Source organism: Tasmannia lanceolata, unplaced genomic scaffold (assembly GCF_043159265.1).
Source record: "Tasmannia lanceolata isolate RefF3 unplaced genomic scaffold, GAP_Taslan_0.1 ptg000020l, whole genome shotgun sequence".
Taxonomy (NCBI): domain Eukaryota; kingdom Viridiplantae; phylum Streptophyta; class Magnoliopsida; order Canellales; family Winteraceae; genus Tasmannia; species Tasmannia lanceolata.
Window position 1 is genome coordinate 13,536,887 of NW_027518697.1, and position 22,928 is coordinate 13,559,814.

Below are 22,928 nucleotides of genomic sequence, written 5' to 3' on the forward strand. Positions count from 1 at the left end.
AGCCTGGGTCCAGTTGATAATTCTGCCTAATGTTTGTCCCCCATTGGTAATTTTCCCAAAGATAAATAATGCCTTTCTCCTAAGCTTTTGGAGAAGTTGGTAAGTTAACATTAGACATGGCAAACGAGACCCGTGCCCGCGGGTCGACCCAACCCACCCGCAAATTTCCGAGCACGGGTCGGGGTTTTAGTGACCAGTCAAAACCGATCCGCGGGTGACCCAACCCGCAAAAACACGGGTCGGGTCGGGTCAATTTGCAGGCACCCGCGATTTTTTGGATTTTTTTTATATTTTTTTATTTTAAAATAGAAAGTGAGATCAAGGGCTAAGAGCATCTCACTTTTTGAGTTGGAATAGTGCACTTGTGTTTGGAAATCAGCCCTTCTAATAGCATCTCACTTTTTGAAGACTCCCAACTTCCAGCAACTCATGAGCATTACTAATTTATTATGCATGAATACACTCCCTTTTTTTCAAAATTGATGATTGGAAGGTACAACCCACACCATATGATGATCCAAACCTTGCATTGAATGGGCCATAATGTAAATAGGTTGTGCCCCAAAAATCATTAGCATAGGATGATTCTAACCCTCCGATCTAAAGAGGGACTGACAATATGGAAACTTCTATAGATCGAATGGTTGAGATCGTCCTATGGCAATGATTTTTGGGACACGATCTATTTACGTTGTGGGCCATCAAATGGACAGTTTGGATCATCCTATGGTGTAGGTTGTACGGTCCATTTTGAAAATTAGGGGGTGAATTCACACATAGAAGGAGGTGAATTTATCACAGCCCAATAAAAAACTTTGTTTTGGAAAAACATGCGGGTAACTTGCAGGTCGACCAGACGCACCCGCACTGGGTCCTAGTCACCTAGTTGCTAACCCGTAGGAATGCGGGTTATTTTGACCCGCAACCCACGTGACCCGCACCCGCATGATCTGCGGGTCGACCTGACCCGACCCACCCGTTTGCCAGGTCTAGTTAACATGGTATCAGAGCCAAAGGTCTCGAGTTTAAACCTCCCGGATAGCAAAAATCCACATGCGATGGTCAGCCCAAAGTGGGACCACATGTGCCACGTGTTTGCCAAGTGGGCCACACGTGCGGGGAGGTGTTAAGGTATAAAAGATAAATAACGCCTTTCTCTTAAGCTTCTGGAGAAGTTGGTAAGTTAACAAGTAGGGTTTCAACAGGGTCGGGTTGGGTCGGGTTTTTCAAAATCCTAGCCCAACCCTGGATCCCATTATCTTGGCCCTAACCCGCCCTGACACTGAGTCAGGGCCGAAAAACCTCTACCCATTGCCAGTCCTACAAGGCTCAACATGGCCCTGATTGGGGGATTGACCCTAGTGCAAATACCTGTTAAGATGCCAAAAATAAAGCAACTACATATCATATAAAACAAAATGATCAATAAACAACAGATGAATGGAACAAATAAGATAAAATGAATTCAACAACATGACGGGCAACAGAGACAATAAATATTAATATAAAGAAACATCAATCCAAGATAATAAAAAACATCAGCAAAAGAAAAATACACAGATGGTTCAATTATATAATAGAAAACTTAGGGTAGGGCTGGGTCAAGCTGACCCGAGATACTAATCCTGAACCCGACCCGACCTTGAGTCAGGGCCTAAAAAATGAACCCTGACCCGCCCTCAGGGTTGGAAAATCTAGCCCAGGCCCTGTTCGGGCTCAGGGTGGGTCAGGGCTGACAGGGCCAAACTTGCACCCCAATTTGCATGGCATTGAAGCTAGAGACATTGAAGCAGGCTATATCAACTTTGGTAGTCCTCAGGAATACCAACCCACCTTTTTCCCGGAAAAAACAAAAAAATGATTTCCCAAAAAAAAAGGAGTGGCTTTCTAATTTCTGAGAATTACCCAAATCCCTCTCGACATTCAATTTTAGATTTTCGGTAATTTTTCTTCTCCCAATTCCCATTTCTATTCTCTTTCTGAGAAACCCTAATCTCCATTTTCGAGATTGGATTTTTAATTTTCTTCATTTTTTTTTACAGTTGTGCAAAAATGAATCCAAAGCTTGATATGAGTTCGGGTACAGATGGAACGAGCAATCAGAGGAGAAATTCCAAGAAACCCAAATGTACATTTCCCTTATTTCAATACCCCACTTTTTTTTTCCGGGAAAATTTCAATATATGTTTCGATTCTTCTCGTTATAACGTTCTTCATGTTTTGTATTTTATTGTCTTAGTGTTTAAAATTTTTTAGGGTTCGTGAAAGATTGTATTATATTGATCAAAACATGAAGAGAAATGCCTACATGGAGATTTGAATAACATACCAGGAAACAAAGCAAAATGGTGAATTACGAAATTAGGACATCTTTAGGCTCTGTTTGGATTGTAAGAAAAAACATTTCTGATGGAAAAAACATTTCATGGGATTTTTTTTTACTTTCCACAATTTCATGGGATTTTGGTTAATTTAGAGGGATATTATTATAAATTGAAGGTCACTCTATGTAAAAATTGAAATGGGTCGGTTCAAGTTATCTTTTTTTTTAGGAGGAAAATTTAGAAATATTTTTCCTTTCCAAACATTTTCCAAAAAATTTCTTGCAATCCAAACATGGCCTTAGTGGAAGACGACACAATGCATGGTGTTTTGATTGGAAAATATGATACATTTTTCAACATCTCTCTTATTCAAAACAATTTTCATTGATTTGTGTACAATTTACAATAATTTGTATCAATCAATGGAGAAGATTCCAAAATGAATAGCTTGGTGGAAATTACTTAACAAATGGGTGGGAATACCATTTCCATAGATAAATATATTTATTTATTCTGTAGTTCTTTTAAAATTCCTTTTTTGACATTGCTGTTGATTTTAAGATTAAGCTTAGAATCTTGACTATATTATAAAAGAATAAGAGAGGTGGCATTAGCTTTGTACAGATTTATATATTTATTACCATTAAAAGAAGATTTATATATTTATTGCGTATTATACTTTTAGATAGTGATGAATATACAATACACTGGGACACTAATTGGACCATAGTTTCAAAACTCCCCCGCGTCATCGTGGACTCATCCAAGTCAACTCCCTTTTACCCTGCCTGTGTTCTTGTCCAAGTCTGAATTTTGCCCTACAAAGTCAATCAAAACTCCTTTGACTCTCCCGAGTTATGATTGCATCATCCGACTACTCAGCCGCATCAACCGAGTACTCGATCATGTCGTACCGAGTGGAAGGGGATTTGCTCGTATTCTGACCCGCATTCACATTTTGAAACATTGGATTGGACTCACCCTGTCATCAGCTTCATCTGTACCATTCATCAGGTGGGCCCTACCATATTGAAAATCACTGTTATTGGGTGTTCTTACCCGTCCAAGTCAGTGATTTCCATGGTTTGTTGCTCCATTTTTTTTTACTCTTCATTTGTCAGCAGCAATTGGACTTGGAATCATCAAATTGGTGTAGTTTTTAGGCTTGCTTCTCCACAGTGGGCCTACTGGATGAATTGTCCTTGCTGATGTTATATGTGTGGGTCCTATAACAGGTTGTCTCATGAATCGTGTGTATTCCATGTAGTTGTCCATATAGTTTTTCTTCATTTATATAAAGATTCGTCGAGCTCATTCCACTGCATATAAAATTAGCATGTGATGAAGCCGAATGCAATATTAAATAATGTTAGATTATGAACAGCCAATAAGTGTATGGTATTAAATAAAATGAAGTTTTATAGATACACTGTCTGGTCAACAGTTTGTTGCTGCTGCTTAGTCCTTGGATTCACATGCCAAAATTTAGACACCTTAAAATAGAACCAAATATTTCTTCATTAGAAGCAAAGTCTGTCTTTATAGTTCGTGATAAGTTGATTTCCTTCTCCTCTCCTTGGTGAACAAAAATTTCTACCTGGAACTGCAATTCCTCTATGATGCTATTGGTGGGTTTGTTTATAAGATCTTGTTCTCCGACATCGACATGCAACCATGATAGGAGTTGTGACGTGCTCCCAAAATCTTAGTTGCATGAAGTGAGAGAAGAGCAACGAGGTGCTACTCCTCAGAAATTTGGATGTGGAGTGGCTAGCGAATGTTACATTTAGAACTTTATTAGAAGATAAAGTAACAAAATACAGAAACCTACCGACTTAATTTATTTGAAGATGACTAGGCTGACATTGTACACTCTGTTCTAATCGTGAGTTAATTGTTTCTGATCCTCATATTATATGCCTCATCTCACAACAGTTTATCAAATCATCAGATACTTTGGGTATCCGTGGGCCAAATCCTTTCTTTCTTTCTTTTTCTTTTTCTTTGCATGGTAAATCCTTTTCTTTCTGTCCTTGCAATGTTGACATGGCAGGATGCTCTAATACACATTGCTAGTACTAGTTGGTACATGTTCTCAGGATATTCTTTAATGTCCCGGAAATGTAAGAAACATGATGTTTTCTACAAATTCTTAATGGAACCGGAATACCGGGCAATGTCAGCTGCATTTAGTGAGTTTGCTTGGCTTCAGGCACTACTTTTGGACTTTGGTTTTCTGATTTCTCTGCCCATAGCACTTTATGGATATAATAAAACTGCTATGTAGGTTGCCACTAATCCAGTTTTTCATGAGTGAATAAAACATATTGACATGGACTGCCATATCCGTTAGTGCTAGTCTAGAGCATGAATCACATTACCATACATTCCATAACACATCAACTAGCCGACATCTTCACGAACGCAATGGTACGAGCCCGACATGATTTTCTTATTTGCAAATTGATGCCCATGAGCCAGTACATCAATTTGAGAAGGATTGTGGAACATATGTGACATATAGACCATAAGAAGATGTATATAAGTTGTATGGAAGGGACTTTGTCATCACTTTGCATCTACTATAGATTGTCTATAACTCGATAGGATAATAATTCATTCCATTCGGCTTATCTGCCATACATAAGGGCATATTTGTAATTTGGTTAAGTAAATTAAAAAAAAAGGAGAATAGGCAACTCATGACGTTCACCTTTTTTTTTTTATGACATAGGGTATCTCCTACCCCATTTAGAGGCGGGACTAATCCCTACGGATGCACGCAATCACCTGTGAACCACATGCATCGGGGTTGACTTGAATTCTTCATTCCCCCTTTTGTTTGCAAGGCTTTGACCTATTTTCTTATCTTCCTTTTTTTGAATGGTTTCTTATCTCCCTTTTTTATGCATATGTTTGACATTCGAGTGAGGTGCTGCTCTTGTTTTCTAGTCTGATTGGGAGAAATGACTCTAATGTTGCACATGTTTGGCCTTAGGCTGTTCGTCGCCTATTGTGAGACTGCTCGGGCAGGTAAACTCCTGTAGGGTGATTTCGTGGATGAAGGGTGGATATCATCATTCATCAATGAGATCAAAGAAATTGTATCTCCTTAACTCCCCGCTTATGTAATTTTCTCACCTCTTCGTGGTGCCAATGTGATGCCAATCTGTTAGCGAAAGGGGTTGTAAGCAGATCCGCTCTGTTTCTGGGGCAATCTCTGTCAACTTTATAATACATTTCCTTTTCCTGTTTCTCAATAGAGTTAGTTTGCCTGCCCCTTCAGAAAAAAAGAAAGAAGAAAAAGGTCACTGGTTAGCTAGAGGTATGTGGAGATGGGAAACTGTCTTGCTAAATCAATATTTCGTAACCCAATAATTAGCCATATACAAAACGAATTGAATGAAAAGGTGAATAAAATCATTTAGGACATGAGTTGGGTACTGAACTTGACATGTGTAAAATACTAAAATTCAATTTGAAGAGTTTCTATTGTTGGAACCATAGCGAGTCATTGCGTCTTTTGAATGGAAACAATGGATCAACTTTCTGCAATTGGCAGTCAAATCAGTTCTCCAATTTCCTTTTTTGTGAAAAATTATGTCCCAATTGGATTGATCCTTTTTTTTAATGTCCGGGGAGTTTCTTTTTGTTTGAATCAATAATTCACTGACATTGTTTTAGTTCATTTATTGTATTTCTTTGTCGACCTTCTTGATAGATGTGCTTTGGGAACTTGATTGACTTTTATGGTTTCACCTTTTGCTTGTGTTTTGTCTAATTAATTGAATAAATTATTTCTTTCTTACCTGAATTGTTGCTTTTGCTTTAAGGATGGGCCATTTTTTTGTGAATCCTATTCAATATTTTTTGTTGCAGATTCTAGATTTACCCAACAAGAGCTTCCTGCTTGCAAACCGATTCTAACACCGGGATGGGTAAGTTATGATTTGTGATTGTATCTAATAGAATATATCTGTTATATCAATTTAAGACTTTTAGTGAAGCTTTTAAAATCTTATTGTCTCATAAAACACTTTGCGGACTTTTTTCTGTTATACGGCTGGAGAAGTTTATCCTCTAATAGTCTTCTTATCTGCGTTCAGATTATCACAACATTCACATTTGTTGGTATTATCTTTATCCCAATCGGTCTTGCTTCCCTGTTTGCATCACAACGGGTAATATATATATATCTGATCCATCTCTCGTACGTGCATCTTATTTCCTGTAAGATTTTATTGTTTCTTGGTTTATCTGGATCTTTCTTGACATGCAGGTGGTTGAAATTTTGGACCGGTATGATACGGATTGCATTCCTGAAACTTTGCAAAATGATAAGCTTGCATTTATACGAAGCAGTAAAACGAACAAGACATGTACCAGAACTTTGATTGTATGTCCATTCCACTTCATTTTTTATGTTTATCCCGGATATTGATTTTTCTTGGGTGCTTCTTTTCACTATATATTTATTTTTACCTTCAATCATAACAAATTTTCCTTCCAAGAAAGTGCATTAACTACGAATCTTCTCAGGTACCAAAGAATATGAAAAGTCCAGTCTATGTTTACTACGAGCTCTATAACTTTTACCAGAACCATCGCCGGTATGCATAATTTATTTGAAATCATACTTTTTTAGTTGATTTCCTTTTAAGATATTTACATTCGTCTTTTTTTTTTCTTCTGAATTATATTTTTTTTCTTCTTGAGTTCGAATCCCCCTGTAGTAAACCCGATGCTCATGGTTTACGGGTGATTCCATGCATCCATAGGGATTAGTCCCACCCTAAAATGGACTGGGGATACCCTATGGGCGGCCTAGTGCACGAGGCTCCCGCCATTGCGGGGTCTGGGGGATGGCTAGATGTACGCAGCCTTACCTCTGCTCTGCAGAGAGGCTGTTTCTGTGTTTTATAAATGGAGATAAAACATATTTATAAAATGGGGTGGGGATACCCTATGTCATCAAATATATTTATATTCTTGTTAAGTGGATATTTTTACAAAGCATGCCTCTATACCAAAGCATTCCTCTAAGATCTACGTTCTATTACAGGCTAGACAAAAGTAATGTTCAAGATTCCAACTTCATTTTTCTAGTTTCTCTGGTGCAGGTCATGGTGGATTTTCTTTCTATATTTTCAGTTGTTATTATAGGAAATGATATTTAATTCCAATTCAATATAATAATAAAATGAGAAAACGGTTCCTACACATATGTGTAGAGAGTTCTCTACACACTAGCTTAAAATACAGTGGGGGCCCACATTGTTTGGGTGATCCAAGCCATCCATTTTAAAGGCCCTCACATAGATAGGGTGTCTACAAAAAATCAGATCCATAGGATCATCCCAACCCTACGATTTGTGGAGGTAAAATGGATGTCTTTAAACCTTCACAAATTACTCCCTTTTTTGCCTCCACACTTTGAATGGTTAGGATGATCCTATGGATCTGATTTTTTGTGGACACCCTATCTATGTGAGGGCCTTAAAAATGAATGGTTTCATTGGTTTGGATCACCCAAATAATGTGGCCCCCACTGTATTTTAAGCTAGTGTGTAGGTAACTTATCTACACATATGTGTAGGAACCGTTTTCTCTAATAAAATACTCATTTCTTGATACTTCAAATATGTTAAAAATGTGAAACTAGAATTCAATTTGCCAGACGGCAACTCCCCCACAACCCCTTCCTCCCCCTCCCTCAACTAAATAGAATTCAAGGTAGGGCATTTTCTCTTTCTGTAATGTTTTCATCCACCAAGTTTCTTTCTATTATATAGGAAAGAAAATTGTTCAAGGTTTGACCTAGAAAATATGATTAATTTTCTTCTTATAAGTACTAAATCCAAAATTGTTTGATGGCAACTTAAATCCTTAAGATTTATAAGCATGTAACAGTCTTTAATTACGCAAAGGCGTCTAGCACTCATATAACTAATTATGAGTTCACATTCTGAATATTATGCAAATGTGATATAGTATCAGTACTTTATAATTCATAGCACAAGTTTACATGGATGGATTATATTTAATGACCGTTGGATTTATTTGAACAAGCTCTCTCTCTCTCTCTCTCTCTCTCTATATATATATATATATATATATATATATATATATATATATATATATATATATAGAGAGAGAGAGAGAGAGAGAGAGAGAGAGAGAGAGCATTTCCTACACACTTGTATACATATATATATATATATATATATATATATATATATATATATATATATATATATATATATATATATATATATATATATATATATATAGTATTTGCAAGATCCATAAATAAATGATGCATCTGACAATAATACTTGTTTTCAGATATGTTAAAAGCAGAAGTGACAAACAATTGCAGAGTAGGAAGAGTGAAAATGAAACGAGTACCTGTGATCCTGAAGCCACCACCTCAAATGGATCCTCAATTGTTCCTTGCGGGCTCATTGCTTGGAGTTTGTTCAATGATACATACAGATTTTCACGAAATAACAAGGTGCTAGAAGTGAGTAAGAAGAATATTGCATGGAAGAGTGACCAGGACCATAAGTTTGGAGATGATGTTTATCCAAAGAATTTCCAGAGTGGAGGCTTAATCGGGGGTGCCAAACTTAATGCCAGCAAACCTGTGAGTGCTATGTTTATGTGGCCGTTTATGTGCATGCCATCCTTATTCTTTTTATTCCTCTATTTTTTTCAAGGTTTTAAATGTCGGTTTCGGTCACCAGTGAAACTGAAATATTTTGGTTTCGGTGGAAATTTTGGCCGAAATCATGTAAAATTTTGACAAAGATTTCATTTTTTTTTTTTTTTTTAAAAAAAATTTCCACTAAAATGTATAAAATTTCGGTGGAAATTTCGGTGGAAATTTTTAACATTTCGGTAGGAATTTTGTAAATAAGAGTAAAAAACAAAATTTCGGGGGAGTCATGTAAAATTCCAATTCAATCTACTTTTTGGTTTCAGTCTGAACCGAAAACGAAATATTTCGGACGAAATTTAAAACTATGATTTTTTCTCCTTTTCAACACCTCTTGTTATTTGCTTTCTTGTGTGATTAATCTATCATGCTGCACGTAACAGTTGAGTGAGCAAGAGGATCTTATTGTTTGGATGCGGACAGCTGCACTGCCAACTTTTAGAAAACTCTATGGAAAGATAGATGTTGATCTTGAAGCAAATGACAAAATAGCTGTGGTTATAGAGAATAACTATAACACATACAGTTTTGGAGGCAAAAAGAAGCTGGTTCTCTCAACTACAACTTGGATAGGTGGTAAAAATGATTTCCTTGGTGTAGCATATCTCGCAGTTGGTGGGCTTTGCCTTTTCTTAGCAGTAGCCTTCACGCTCTTGTACGTGGCCAGGCCAAGGTGAGTGTCCTGTGTGGGTCCATCATGGTGCCTGATCTTTGTTATCCTTAAACTTACAACTAAATTTGCTCATTCTTGAAATAGTGGAATTTCGAGCGATATGAATTTCAATATTTTCCATGTTCTTTGAGATGCAAATGATTTGGTGGATGGGAAACCTTTGATTGTTTTTCCATGTTCTTCGACATAAATTGCATATATCACACACTCTAACAGGCAGAAACTCTTTAAATACTTCGAAAACAATCCATGAAGTTAAGTTTCTATCGAGCAATAGTGATTATTATTTTTCTTTTATTTGCAGAAGTTTTGGCAATTCAGTGCACCGTGTTTCAAATTTCTTCTTCCTTTTTTTTCTTTGCTTGAGAAATTGACATAATTTAATTTTCCGATCAGATGTAGGAATTAGGAATTCCTTTTTTTTGAATGATAGGATTTATAAATGAAGAAGGGAAAAAATCCGCTGACCAAGGTGGTCAAGAATTCCTTTATCTGCATCTGGAACTTTTAAAATTTACAGACAACTGATGATATTTGTTTCTCTGCTAAATTATATTTGCCTGATAAATGGTTTCCCCCTTCTCTTAAATGACCTTGCTGAAGAGTCGAGGGTATAGTTCTGATGTGAATTGGATATTTTCATTGGCAGTTTCAGTTTCTGCATCATATTTAGATGCCCTACTGATGTTGGCACTACCGTGTGTTGATAATAATACGAATTCACAGAAACTAGCATCAATACTTATCAGTATTATTATTCTTTAATAAGTATAGGTTACTGATATTGGAACTACCATGTTTTGATAACAAGACGAACTCACCTTGTCTTCACAAGGTGAGTTCGTCTTGTTATCAAAACATGGTAGTGCAAGTATCGGTAGCCTAAGTATTCACAAGGTGAGTTCGTCTTGTTATCAAAACATGGTAGTGCAAGTATCGGTATATCATTATCACTAGTATCCTGTATTTAAATTTCTACACCTTAGGTCTTGGGGCAGTTGATTATAACTTATATCGAGAGAAATGCAAGTCGGTGTCCTAGGGATCATACTATTTGGAAGTTTAAACAAGATAGAGATAGAATTTGCTCTTTCGCATTTGCATTTGCTTTTAAATTTTACCTATAATGAGCTTGCTTTGGCTCTTTTGCAGGCCTCTAGGAGATCCATCCTTCTTGTCGTGGAACAGAAATCCTTCAGGACATGTGAATTAGGACTGGCTTTGCTCACCACCATTTTCTTTCCGTGGGCAGTTATACTTTCACGTGGACATGCTAGTTTTTTTTATCGTGGACCAAGGTCCTTAGCCATGAGACATTGGATTTAGGTGCGTACTCATTCATGTTCAAGATTTAACTTGCATGTATATAAAATTTCGCAGTTTGTTGACTGGCTGGAACCATTGACTCAAAAATGTTCCTTCTACCTCTTGCCTTTTCTTAATCAAAGCCAATGTCTTCTTTTAAACTTGCTTAGTTTTGCTGCCCAGCCTTTCTCTTTCATGAGTTTTAATAGAGCAATTGCAATTGAACAGTGGATCTTATGGTTTTTTTTCTTTTAGTTGTGCAACTTCAATTGGCATTTAGTACTTTTCTTTTTCTTTTTTCGATCTCTAAAGCTTGATTACTCTGATGTTTCTAGGAAGCCATGATGTGTTTCTGATGCCAATTTCTATTCTCTTAAATAGCAAATCATTTGTGTTTCTTTTTGTCTTTGATAGCAAAGTTGCTAATATTTCTGCCTCAAGTTTTTCTTGTTGGCATGCTTCTCAAACAACAACAGTGATATAGATGAATGTACCGATGCTTTGTAATTAGATAATAATGTGAGGACTATATTGTTAGCAACTCCAACAATAAGAACACCCTTGAAGCTTCTCTGCTACCAACTTCCAATCAAAATTCACCTAGGTCTTTTCAATAAAAACACCATTGAAGCTTTCGTAATCATTGTCATCTTTCGCGTCTCACATGTTCTAGCTCTCTTTCTTTTATCCTCACTCTCATAATTATAAAAAGGACAAAATATAGGTATTCACTTAAACCTAAATCAATTCCTACTACAACCAGTTAAACCTCTCAAAATCACTCTCCTTGTCAAATTAGGATACCTTTAAGAGAATCCTCTAAACCATACAACCTATTCTCTACTTGTTTCCTAATCCAATTAGGAGACTGCAAGAGAGTCTCCACCTGCGTGGAACAATCTCCTCACTGGCTTGTTTTCCAACCATCCTGAAGAATTTGTTTTTTCATTGGCGTCTCCACATATTTGTCATCACCCAAACATCTATTGGCCTTTTACAAACCTGAGCTACGCACATCGTCGAATCATTCTTGACTTTATTTGACTTGATCAACACAGCCAATCCACATTTGTAATGTCTTGAGTCAACTCTCAACTAGTCTTTAGATAGACCTCAACCCATCTTCTCCACCCGCAAGAACTGTCACCTCCCCACTATCGTCTCCAACCTAAAAACCGGTCTTTGCACTTACATCTAAAGAGATCCTATGCGCGCATGTCATTCTATTTCTAATCATCTATCGAGAAACTAGGAACATCCATATTCCCCACCAGACGATACAAATTGTTGCACTTCTCATCTATCATCAAACTATACAACTACATGGAAACCCAAGTAAAGCTTCTGATGCCCTTATATTAAGGCCGTGGTCGTTTTGGATTTTGAGAATCAGTTTTTCCAAAACATAAATTTAAGTCCGATAATCAGTTTTGGACTCAAAAATCGATTCTCAAAATTCAAAACAAACAGGGCACTAGAGTTTCATCAAACAATGCAGCAAAAGTTCTTATTAAGGTGAAAGATATTACAATCAAGAGAACAGGTGCCATTCAAAAAGAAAAAGAAAAAGAAAGAAAATCAAGAGAACAAGTTAGGTTTGTCATTCACATCACTTCATCCTACATTGCCCAAAACACCTTCATCTTAATTCAGCCTTAACCAAAAAAAAAAAAAAACACACCATTTCATCAAACAATGTGGCAAAAGTTATATTTGTATGAAGAATCCCCAAGTATGGTTTGTCATTCACATCACATACATTCTACATTGCCCAAAATACCCTCATCTTAACTACCCCAAACCCTTTCTATTCGCTTATTCTATATAAATTTACTAAGCAAAATATCCTTACATTCTAACTTCCATTCACCACCTGCATTTACTGATAAATGAAGCTCATAGTACTATAAGCAGCTGTAAATCCGCCGTCGACCACTAGATTATGTGCCGTTATGAATCCGGCGTCATCGCTTGCCAGGAAAAGCGCGGCTTGCGCAACATCTTCCATACTAGCGCTTCTCCCACGCAATAGACTACCGGTCTCTCCGACAATCCGACTAACCTCCTCCGGTCCCATGTCCGATTTTCCGAGAAATTTCCGATAGGCGCTGACCAACATCTCCGATGGTACCCCGTGCGGTGAGATGCAATTCACACGTATCCCATGCACGCCCAACTCACACGCAGTGCTCCTCGCGAGCCCAAGCACTGCCTCCTTATGTGGGCCAAATTGGAATAGTGGATAAACCAGGTGATTATTTAGAACAAAGAAAGAGAATAGGAGAGGAAAAGAGGTAAACAAGGCAAGCCAAAGCTATCTCTTGTAGTCTCTGTTTTGCCGAGAAATTATATGATGAAAGGGCGTACAAACACATAAAGGTGGTACGACGGAATTACCACCCTTGATATTTGATCCAACAACAGCTTCTCAAAAAAGTGAGCTGGTTTTGGATCAAATATCAAGGATGGGATGATGAGTACGAGTTTGTAGTCCCACTCATCATATGAATTCTCTTATTTCTCCACTTATGCAGGTGGCTTTACCGAAATAAGTCCGAGGATGCAATCCCTATGCCAAGAATATGGGCTGCACCCCGAGTTCAAGACAACCAGTTGACCCGCACTTAGAGAAAAAGAAAAGAGTGAAAGAAGAAAAAATCTTTTAAAAATAAAAAAAGAGAGAGACCACAACCCTTCTTTTGAATGGAAATATCATTTCACAAAAAAGAAGTGCTTTTAAAAAAAAAAAACCTAATTTTTCAAATTTGAACAATAAAATATTTTGAAAATATCCAACACCTTAGAGAGGCTATAAGCGTGGGACCCGAGCCCACCCATAATAGCGGCAGAGCTAGAGGTACATATGATGCACCCGCCTTTTCCTCGGATCATCGCACGTGCCGCGTGTTTGATCCCATGCACGATTCCACTAACGTTGATTGATAGTAGGTCCTTCATCTTGTCCATGTCAAGGTTGACGATGCTTCCGAAGGGGCCCGCCACGCCCGCATTATTGAACATGATGTCAAGCTGGCCTTGCCATGTCAGCGCCATGTTGACGGCGGATTCCACATCAGATTCTATTGCCACGTTGCAGTGGATGTAGCGAGCCCCAATTGAATCGGCGAGCCTAGGGCCGATGTCATCTAGGATGTCGGCTATGATGACGTGGGCACCATTATGGGCGAACAGTTTGGCTGTGGCTGCTCCGATCCCTCTCGCTCCGCCTGTTATAATCGCAACTTTGCCCTTTAATCTGAGATTAAAAATTTAACATAATGATTAACCAACTTATTAAGTTCACACATTTTTTGTGCACAAAATGGATAACTCGAACCAACTCTATTCAATTTTTACTTGGAGGGGACTTCGATTTAAGATGATATCCCTCTAAATTAACCTCAATCAGCCCCCCTTAATTCCGCCTCGTGCCAGTTTTGCTCACTTGATTACAATTATTATTTTGAACCAAATGCCGGAATTGAGTAGAATTGGAATAAGATGCTGATTCCAGACCCTAATTATGGCAATCCAAATCCAACCCAAGGGTTACTTGGATTTTGGGACAAGAAAATTTTGGATCTTGGTAAAAGAAAATTATAGAAAATAGTATTATCCATGAAAAATAAAATTCCAGAGTCCAGATGGTTTGCAGTTTTCCCTATAAATGCAAGGAAAAATTTTTAATTTTACAAAATTATTTTCTGTGGAAAGTGAATTTACCAAACACTGGACAATTCATTTTGAGAAATGTTATCAGCACAATCCGTATTTTGATATTTGCACAAACCAAGCTGTCTTTTCTTCTTTAATCGGCTTGTGAGAGCTTTTTGGGAAATGTAATAACCTTTTGACAGCTCTTTACATACTACAAAACAAGATGGTTTGTGAAAATATCAAAATATAGTTGTGCTGATATCACCTACCTTCATTTTTCATGGAAAGAAAATACCGGAAATTTTTTTCCATAGATACAAACAGAGAAATGGGTGAAATGGTTTGTACGGTGTAAGAGATAGACCTTTCTCCATGACGATTATGCCCATTGGGCTCCATTTTCCAACCAAGTTTTTCATGGTTGAAGCTTAGTATTTAAAGAGAAATGGTTGAGGGGCTGGTTAGAGGTTGATTAACCCCTCCCAATACACCACTTCCACGCTCTATAACTAGAAGAAGGATGCAACTAAATTAAGTGGTTCGAATATGGGTAGTTAAGCTCACAGCCATTGATTTTGGCACCCCTTTCTTCCTAACTGCTAACACAATGTGGTGGTTCATACAATCCTTCCTCTTACAATTATCAAAACACTATGTTCTTTTATCTTGCTTGTTTGAGTTTGTCTTCAAGAGTTTCATAACCCTGGTTGTTCTGCCCTCTTCCTTAGATGTTGTTCTAAGGATTGGGCAGTGGTCTTGCTCTTGCTATTATATAATCTTTCTTTAATTAATATACTTGTAGGAGTCCACCTAATCCTAGATTACCTATAAAAAAGCTATAAACAGGAAATAAAATGTTGGGTATATGATATAACCCATGTATGTTCTAATATAAGACCAATAAGATAATGGACCGGTGTAGTGGGCCTACATGGGCTAGAGTCCATTAACCAGTCAATAACCCTATTATATCTCTATATATAGGAGCTGGAGGCAAGAAACTAGGTATTCCAAATTAAATACCGAGGGTGTAATGCTTCAAGCAACCTTGTTTGACTCTAACATAAAAAAGTGTTGAATAATGTGCTAAGTGCCATTATCAAAACAAGGGAATGTGAATATTGATTACATTGTCTAATGTCACAGTATGAAAAATATGAACTATTTTAATTACAAAGTTTCACTGAAAGAAAAAAGGAAAAAGAAAACCTAGAGTCATCTATTGTCATTGACAAGGGACTATGGTGGGGTCCATAGGCATGGAGCTATCTCTGTCGCACATCTCGGGACCGATGCTTATAACCCCTTCTTCCTGATTATGTATACATAAAACTATTAATGGCTAATAACTACGTATTAAAAAACTAATTTTTTCCATTATCCGAATGGTAAAAGTGCAGAAGTGCAGGTGTTCGGGAGAAGGGTTAAAGAACATGCCCTTAGCCGAACTTCTGCTCAATGAGCCCTATGGAAAAGTCCATAGATTGAATGGTTAGGATCATTTGTTTGGTGTGATTTTTGAGCATCCTACAAGTAGTCATGATGTATGGTAGCATTGATGGCATGTGCATGGATTGATGGAAGAGATGAATTTATACACTGAGTTTCGGTGTGTACAGTAGTTAGATTTAGATTTAGATTAAGATTAATATATATGTTGAGTGTAACCCACCTTGGCAAGGTTTCTGAAGTAAGTTGTGGTGTAGTTCCCAGTTGGAAAAGAGGCCTCGACTAGATCAGCTAGTACCAGCTGAGGTTGGGAGACGCCACCATCATACCAATCTTCAATACCCACCATTCAAACCATGAAACAATCAGCCCACAACTATATGATGATGATGATGATAATGCATGTGACATGACACCTTGATATGAATGACATGTGATGTATGATGATTGGGGTTGTTGATGGATCTGGGCCATCCGATGATCCTCAATCTGATTAAGATGAATCCTGGACACTAGTTCTACTCCGATGGATCTTTAATGGATATCTACATATCAAAATCCGATTACGGTCCAAACAAATTATGGTTTCATATTGAGGCGAATTACAAAAATGGCCACACATTTTATATAAATTAGCCTACAGGGGTATTTTAGTAATATTATCATAACATTGTATAAGACGTATAAAGGTACTTTAGTAACTTTTTAGGGCAAAAATGTACATATTCTCTTATTTGGCTTATGAAATAGTAGTAGTGGTGCAACTCGGGCCGGATTGGGTCGGGTTGAGGCCAACCCTAACCCAACCCGAGATTGCATTCTCTCAACCCTAACCCAACCCAACCCAACCTGAGCCTCCGGTTGAGGATGGTCAACCCTAACTCAACCCGCCTCCAAATCGGGTCGGGTCGGGTCAGGTTCGGGTTGAGTCGGGTACATCTCGAGTCAAATAGAAAAATACAAGAGAAAAAAGCATTACCTAGAAAAATATGAGAAAACTAGAGGATAGAGGTCGGGTTCGGGTTGGGTTGCCAAGGCCTCAACCCTAACCCAAAACCCAGAATTAAATTGGGTTGGCTTTTCCCAACCCTAACCCAATGCAACCTGAGAAAATGCCAGTTGAACCCGTCGGGTTCGGGTTGAGCCTGACCCAAGTTGCACCCGTAAGTAGTAGCAGACATTGCACGATTGTTGTAAGGGCGATGATAAATTCGGGGCAGTGGTAAATTCACCCCCCTTGAAAGAAGAATACACCACTTCAACATAAATTCGTTAGGATATCTTTAAGGGCCGGAGGAGCAAGCGTGAACTCCATAACCACTAAAACTTAACGATTCCTGTTAAAAGGGAAAGGGGGGGGGGGGGGGGGGGGGGTGTATTTGTGCGCCCGTGCGTGTGTCTGGGTGCGTAAGTGAGGGGTGGGTGGGTGAGTAGGTGGGGAATTTATCACGGCCCTAAATTCGCACCCCTTTTACGTTAGAAAGCGTTAAAAGTCTGCCACATATCCTCTTTTAAAGGGGTGCGAATTATCCTACAGTGGGTGTGAATTTATTATTGCCTTGTTGTAGAGGTGCTCCAATAATTGATTGGGGGACTTACAATAGGTGGTCACAATCTCAAACGAACAGGGCTTGGGAGTTTATTTGGATTGTTAGAATCAAGCATTAGAATTGACATTTTATTTTGATTCTGCCCGGTTCTGACATTTGGTTCAAAAAAATGAACGGAATCAAAGGGTATAATTGACACCAGGTGGAATTAAAGGGGGGAAAATGTCAGAATCACTTTCCCATCGCTCGAGGTGGTATTCTGTTCCTTCTCCGTCGGAATGAATTTTTTATTAGAATTTTATATTAACCTTTTCCCATTTTGTTTATAGGATAATCAGAATAGGAATCAGAATAGGATGCCGGTTCTGGTTCTTGATTCCAACAATCCAAAGAGCCCAAAATAAGATCCAAGGAGTTCTCTGATTAGGATCTGGTCTATCTAAGATTTGAGAAGATGATGATATAGACATGGGTGCATCTGAGAGCCATTCACACCCCTAATGATGTTGATGATATCTTACCAAGTGTGGCAGAATTTCTGAATCTTTTGTCATATCTCCAAAGCCTCTTGTTTGTGAGGAAAGTGAAACAAGAGAGATCTTCTACAATGATGTTGCTAACGAATGTAGAGAGAGTGTACTCTGCTGGATTTGGAGCGTATGTTTCATCAATCACTACATCCATTGTCTGCAAAAAGGCGAAAAAAAAATCACATATTTCATCAATCACCACCCCCCCAATCTCTTTTATTTTTAATATTTTCATTAGAAACATTCTAAATAGGGAGTGGGTATCAATAGCTAGCTACTTTCATTTTATGTAAGCCACTTTTCATAGATAAAATTTAAAAAAAGATGTAAAATTCCCGCATGATCAGGACTGTTCATCCAGTGGGTCCTATTGTGAATTGGGTGTAGCCCGAAATTCGCTATGATCTGACGGTCATAAGCTTCCGAACATTGGCTTATAGATCGAAGGATGAAAAGTTCCAAGGAAGGAGAAAGTAAATGGTCTATATTTTATGTGCTGAGTCTTTCGATCGGATGGTTAGGATCACTCGATTGGACTGGTTTCAGAGCTGTGTCCAATCCATGGTGGGATCTATAAGATGAACTGTCTAGATCCAGACGATCATATGCGCGTGGGCCCAATCAAGATGATTAAATGACCAAAACACCCTTTGTTTTGTAATGGACTAAAGTACCATTGAAACTGGATTCTTACACATAAAATGGCATGGAAATCTTCCACATCTGCTGGACTTGAAACATTGTAAAGATTTCCACTTATGGAATCGTCTATGTTCTCTCCACCCGCATCCATCACATACTGCTTAAGCAAAACAGATGAACAGGAAAAAAAAAAAAAAACTAGCATGAAAAAAATGCCCTTTGGTGGCAGTGTGTATTTCTGTGAAAATACATCCCAGAAAAAGTTGTAGAAGGGCCCATCTATTATGGATGATCTAAACCGTTCATTTGTCGATCATCGCTGTAAGGCCTTTTCTTGATAGGATGATCCTAACCCTTCAATTTGTGGAGATTTATATACCTTAATTTTTTAAGCTTTCTGAGCCATCCATTTTACACAAAATATATATCATAGGGTTCGGATCTTCCTATGGATAAGAGTTTTTAGGGCACATCCTATCTACAATATATAGACTAACAAATGAATGGTTTAGATCATCCAATTAGGTGGACCCACCGTACCTTTTCTGTGTGTCTATTCCACAGTAATAATACCTTTGTAACCACCGTATAATTTCCCTTTTAATCCATACCTTTAATTTGTATGCTTCATTAGTAAAAGACCAGACACCCTGCAAAAAGGTGGGAAATTAAAAGAAGGGTGATTAAAATTAGATATTTACACCATTTCCAGTTTTACCTCTCATCTAAATAGAGAATACCACAAGTGTTTATTACTTTTAACTTACCTCATTATATTGTAACCATGCTACAACTGGTTTGAAAGATGTTGTCATGTTTGTAGCTGCACTACTCAAGCACATGTAGTTTCCTTTCACCTGCAAGGAGAAACAACAATGAGAAAGAGAGCTAGAAAAACCCTAGAATTGTAACATGTTAAAAACCCTAGAATTGTAACAGAGTACTTAACTGAATCAAAGACTTGATTAGCGAGCGCTTCTGAGTTTCCGAAAGCACCCAAGTACTTAATCCACTCTGCTCTCTAAGAAAACAAATAAAGAAACAGTGAATTATGAGTGATCATATGTATAGATATGGTCGATCATCCACCGTCGATTTTTGAAATGATCTCGAGACGAGATGATAGTCCACTATCTGGAGATCCTTTCGGTAATGAACGGTGGATGATCAGCTAGGGATTATACAATGCTTGGTTAGTTAAAAACTACAGGTCGGGCCAATTCTTTTGTGATCCAGACCACTGATCTTGTGGCCTTATGGTGGTCCTAAACAAAAGCACCTTTCTGCTTGGGCCCAGCATTGTATAGATTCAATCTCAACCATACATTTGCATGCCGCCAATCAGATGCGTTGGATTGTCCAATTGGTGAAACATTTGTCGTAGGGCCCACTATATGAATGACCTGGATGATCATGCATGCAAGTATGTATTGATGTATGGTTTACCTGCAATGGATTATCCTCATCTGATGGTGCAAAAGTGGCAAAATTGCAGGCCTCTTGTCCATCTATATGACTAACAAAATGAGCAGTGAATTTTGTAAGCTGTTGTATATCACTCTTATTCACAATCTGAATGTTCCCATCGGCATATGATTTCAGTATACAATGAGAAGTGATAGAATCTGAGGTAATGCCCTTCAACCTCTCTACTAACCCTAGAAGCTGCAAAACAAATGAGAGTAGAAGAGAAAAGGAGTAAAATTGCCTTTAATTTTCATCATTAGCCAAATGATGATTTTACCCTTTAAGTCATTTGTTTCTTTCGACGTAAAATGGGCATAAAACAAATTTTACACCCATAATGGGGGTAAAAATTTAACCCTTCTCAGGTAGAAGAGGTCCCATCACTCCCACCATGTCTGGGACAAAAAAATTCGATAGGAAGTGAGTTTCCAGCATTCGGCTAACTCTGTTTTTTTTTATGGAATTTCTTTTCAGTGTAAAATTTTTTCCCATTTTCTTGGAAAATTTCATTCCTATTGAATCTTAGAATTCTTTCAATGCATTTTATTCAAGGAATTCTTTCCTAGATCCAATCAGATTAGGTCATGTAGGTGGGCCCAGATCAAGGTTAAGCAGGGCATGATGAATCTTTACAAAGAAAAATGAAGGGTATTTTGGGTACTGTACTAAAAAGATGCACTCAGCATTAGTTGAAGTTTGCAATCCTCACCTCGAAGAATGACACTGGAAGTCCACAAAAGAGAAGACAAAGTCAGAAAAATGAGGCAAAATTACAGAAACCGCCCCCTGTCTTTTATATTGACGAAAGAGACCCTGGCCCAATTGTAAGGGGAAATGCCAGAATCTATTTCTCGCCCATGATTCCACCCCGGTCGGACTTTTTATTTTAATTTTTCTCATTCCTTTCAAGGGAGAATCAGAATATTATGTCGGCCTGATTCCGGCAATCCAATTACAGATTAAACGAGTTTAAATTACTATAATACCCTTTTTTTTTGTTGAAGGCTTGACTTTCACATAAATATATACCAAAAGATTTGGTTGGTATTTTTGTAATTTTAGACCAAATATAAGGGTATTATTACAATAACCTGGGAAAGCAGAGGTGTCAATGGAGTAATTTGAGAGAGGGATGACAAAGGATTTGATTCTTCCCGTGCAGTATTTTGTCCTCGCCGCCATTCTGGAATTATTCTGAACCGCACAAGAAAATTAGAATAAGGAAAATTAGGATAAGGCGTGGAAATGCTGTAATGGCTATTGAACTGAGCCATATTCACTTAATTCGATTTCATTGCAACATCTTGACTGTCCACCATCTGTAGTTCACACATCCAATGGTTCAGATTGTTCGGCACACAATAAGCCCCCTACTACCCACAATGGGGCAGTGGGTCTCACATTTGGTTGATCGGAACCGTCTATTTGATAGGGACATGGTTTGGATCCTCTACGGCCCAAAAATCAAATCAATCATCAAACTGTACATCAAATACTGTGTATTTTTATTGTTAAGCATGGACGGTTCACATTTAACAGCTGAAACTAGATGTTGAATTTCATGATTGGTGTATTTTTGGGTCATGGGAGATCCAAAGCGAGGGCCTATCAGATGTACGGTTGAGGCCAACCCTACTTAAACCAAAGGCAACATTCCCTCAACCTTAACTCAACCCAACCCGAGCCTCAGATCCAGATCCAGATCCAGGATGATCAACCCTTATCCAACCTGCCTCTAAATCTCTCAATTTCCCTGACCCGACCCATCTTACTCATTTTTTTTCTAAATTGGGTCGGATTGAGTTGGGTTAGGTTAGGTTAGGGTTGGCTTGGGCAAAAATAAAAATATAAAATATAAAAAAAATCATAATCCTGAGATATTGAAAATCACAATAAAATTAGAGGACTGAGGTCGTATTCAGATCGGGCCAGGTTGCCGAAAGCCTCAACCCTAACCCAACTCAAAATTAATCCGGGATGTCCTTTTACAACACCACAACCCTAACCCAACCCAACGTGAGGAGATGCCAACCTAACCCGGGCCGAAATAGGGTTGAACCTGCCCCACTGACCCGAGTTGCATTGCTAGTAGATTAATTAAACCCTACATTATGCTAAAACGCTATTAATATTGGCACTACCATGTTTTGATAATTGCATAGCCCATCATGTCTTTTATTATTTAAACAGCTGTCAAAAGTTATTACAGTTCTCAGAAGCAAATTAAAACAGAAAAGACAAACTGAGTTTGTGCAATTATTAAAACATGGTAGTGCCAATATGAGTAGCCTACTAAAAAATGTACCTGGATGAGAAGATAACTCTTGCCATCAAAACCATTCTTGATGACTTTGAAGGTCTGCCCATAGTATATATGGAAATTTTCAGCCTCTTCTACCCTTGAAATGTTGCCTATGGCGTTCAGATGTTGAAGAGAGAGAAAATATGAAGAGAAGAATAAGAAGAGAAACTGAAGAGAACACAGAGATGAAGAAAACATGGTGCTCTAAGTGAAGTGGGTTTTTAATATCTTGCTCTATATATGGAGGAGGGTGTTAGAGAAATGGTGGGATTTGCAGCTTTTTATGGGTCCTTTTCGTTCATGGACGTGAA

General features: G+C 38.0%; 3 protein-coding genes across 3 annotated transcripts; 1 reads left to right on the top strand and 2 right to left on the bottom strand.

The window, feature by feature from the left end:
* Positions 1 to 1,831: 1,831 nt before the first annotated feature.
* On the top strand, positions 1,832 to 11,269 carry LOC143854975 (ALA-interacting subunit 1-like). The gene is made up of 9 exons (XM_077365128.1): positions 1,832 to 1,940; positions 2,043 to 2,128; positions 6,204 to 6,262; positions 6,431 to 6,505; positions 6,604 to 6,720; positions 6,864 to 6,934; positions 8,670 to 8,970; positions 9,426 to 9,715; positions 10,868 to 11,269. The coding sequence occupies exons 1-9, from the start codon at positions 1,858 to 1,860 to the stop codon at positions 10,926 to 10,928; spliced, it is 1,143 nt and encodes a 380-aa protein (XP_077221243.1). The 5' UTR covers positions 1,832 to 1,857; the 3' UTR covers positions 10,929 to 11,269.
* Positions 11,270 to 12,512: 1,243 nt separating this feature from the next.
* ATA1 (TAPETUM 1) lies at positions 12,513 to 15,076 on the bottom strand. The gene is made up of 3 exons (XM_077363505.1): positions 15,042 to 15,076; positions 13,820 to 14,276; positions 12,513 to 13,235 (listed from the first exon to the last, which is right to left on the bottom strand). The coding sequence occupies exons 1-3, from the start codon at positions 15,074 to 15,076 to the stop codon at positions 12,900 to 12,902; spliced, it is 828 nt and encodes a 275-aa protein (XP_077219620.1). The 3' UTR covers positions 12,513 to 12,899.
* Positions 15,077 to 15,703: 627 nt separating this feature from the next.
* On the bottom strand, positions 15,704 to 22,928 carry LOC143854666 (plant/protein). The gene is made up of 11 exons (XM_077364741.1): positions 22,621 to 22,928; positions 21,407 to 21,509; positions 21,025 to 21,038; positions 20,295 to 20,513; positions 19,798 to 19,869; positions 19,616 to 19,705; positions 19,460 to 19,498; positions 18,901 to 19,005; positions 18,198 to 18,363; positions 16,350 to 16,459; positions 15,704 to 15,989 (listed from the first exon to the last, which is right to left on the bottom strand). The coding sequence occupies exons 1-11, from the start codon at positions 22,813 to 22,815 to the stop codon at positions 15,903 to 15,905; spliced, it is 1,200 nt and encodes a 399-aa protein (XP_077220856.1). The 5' UTR covers positions 22,816 to 22,928; the 3' UTR covers positions 15,704 to 15,902.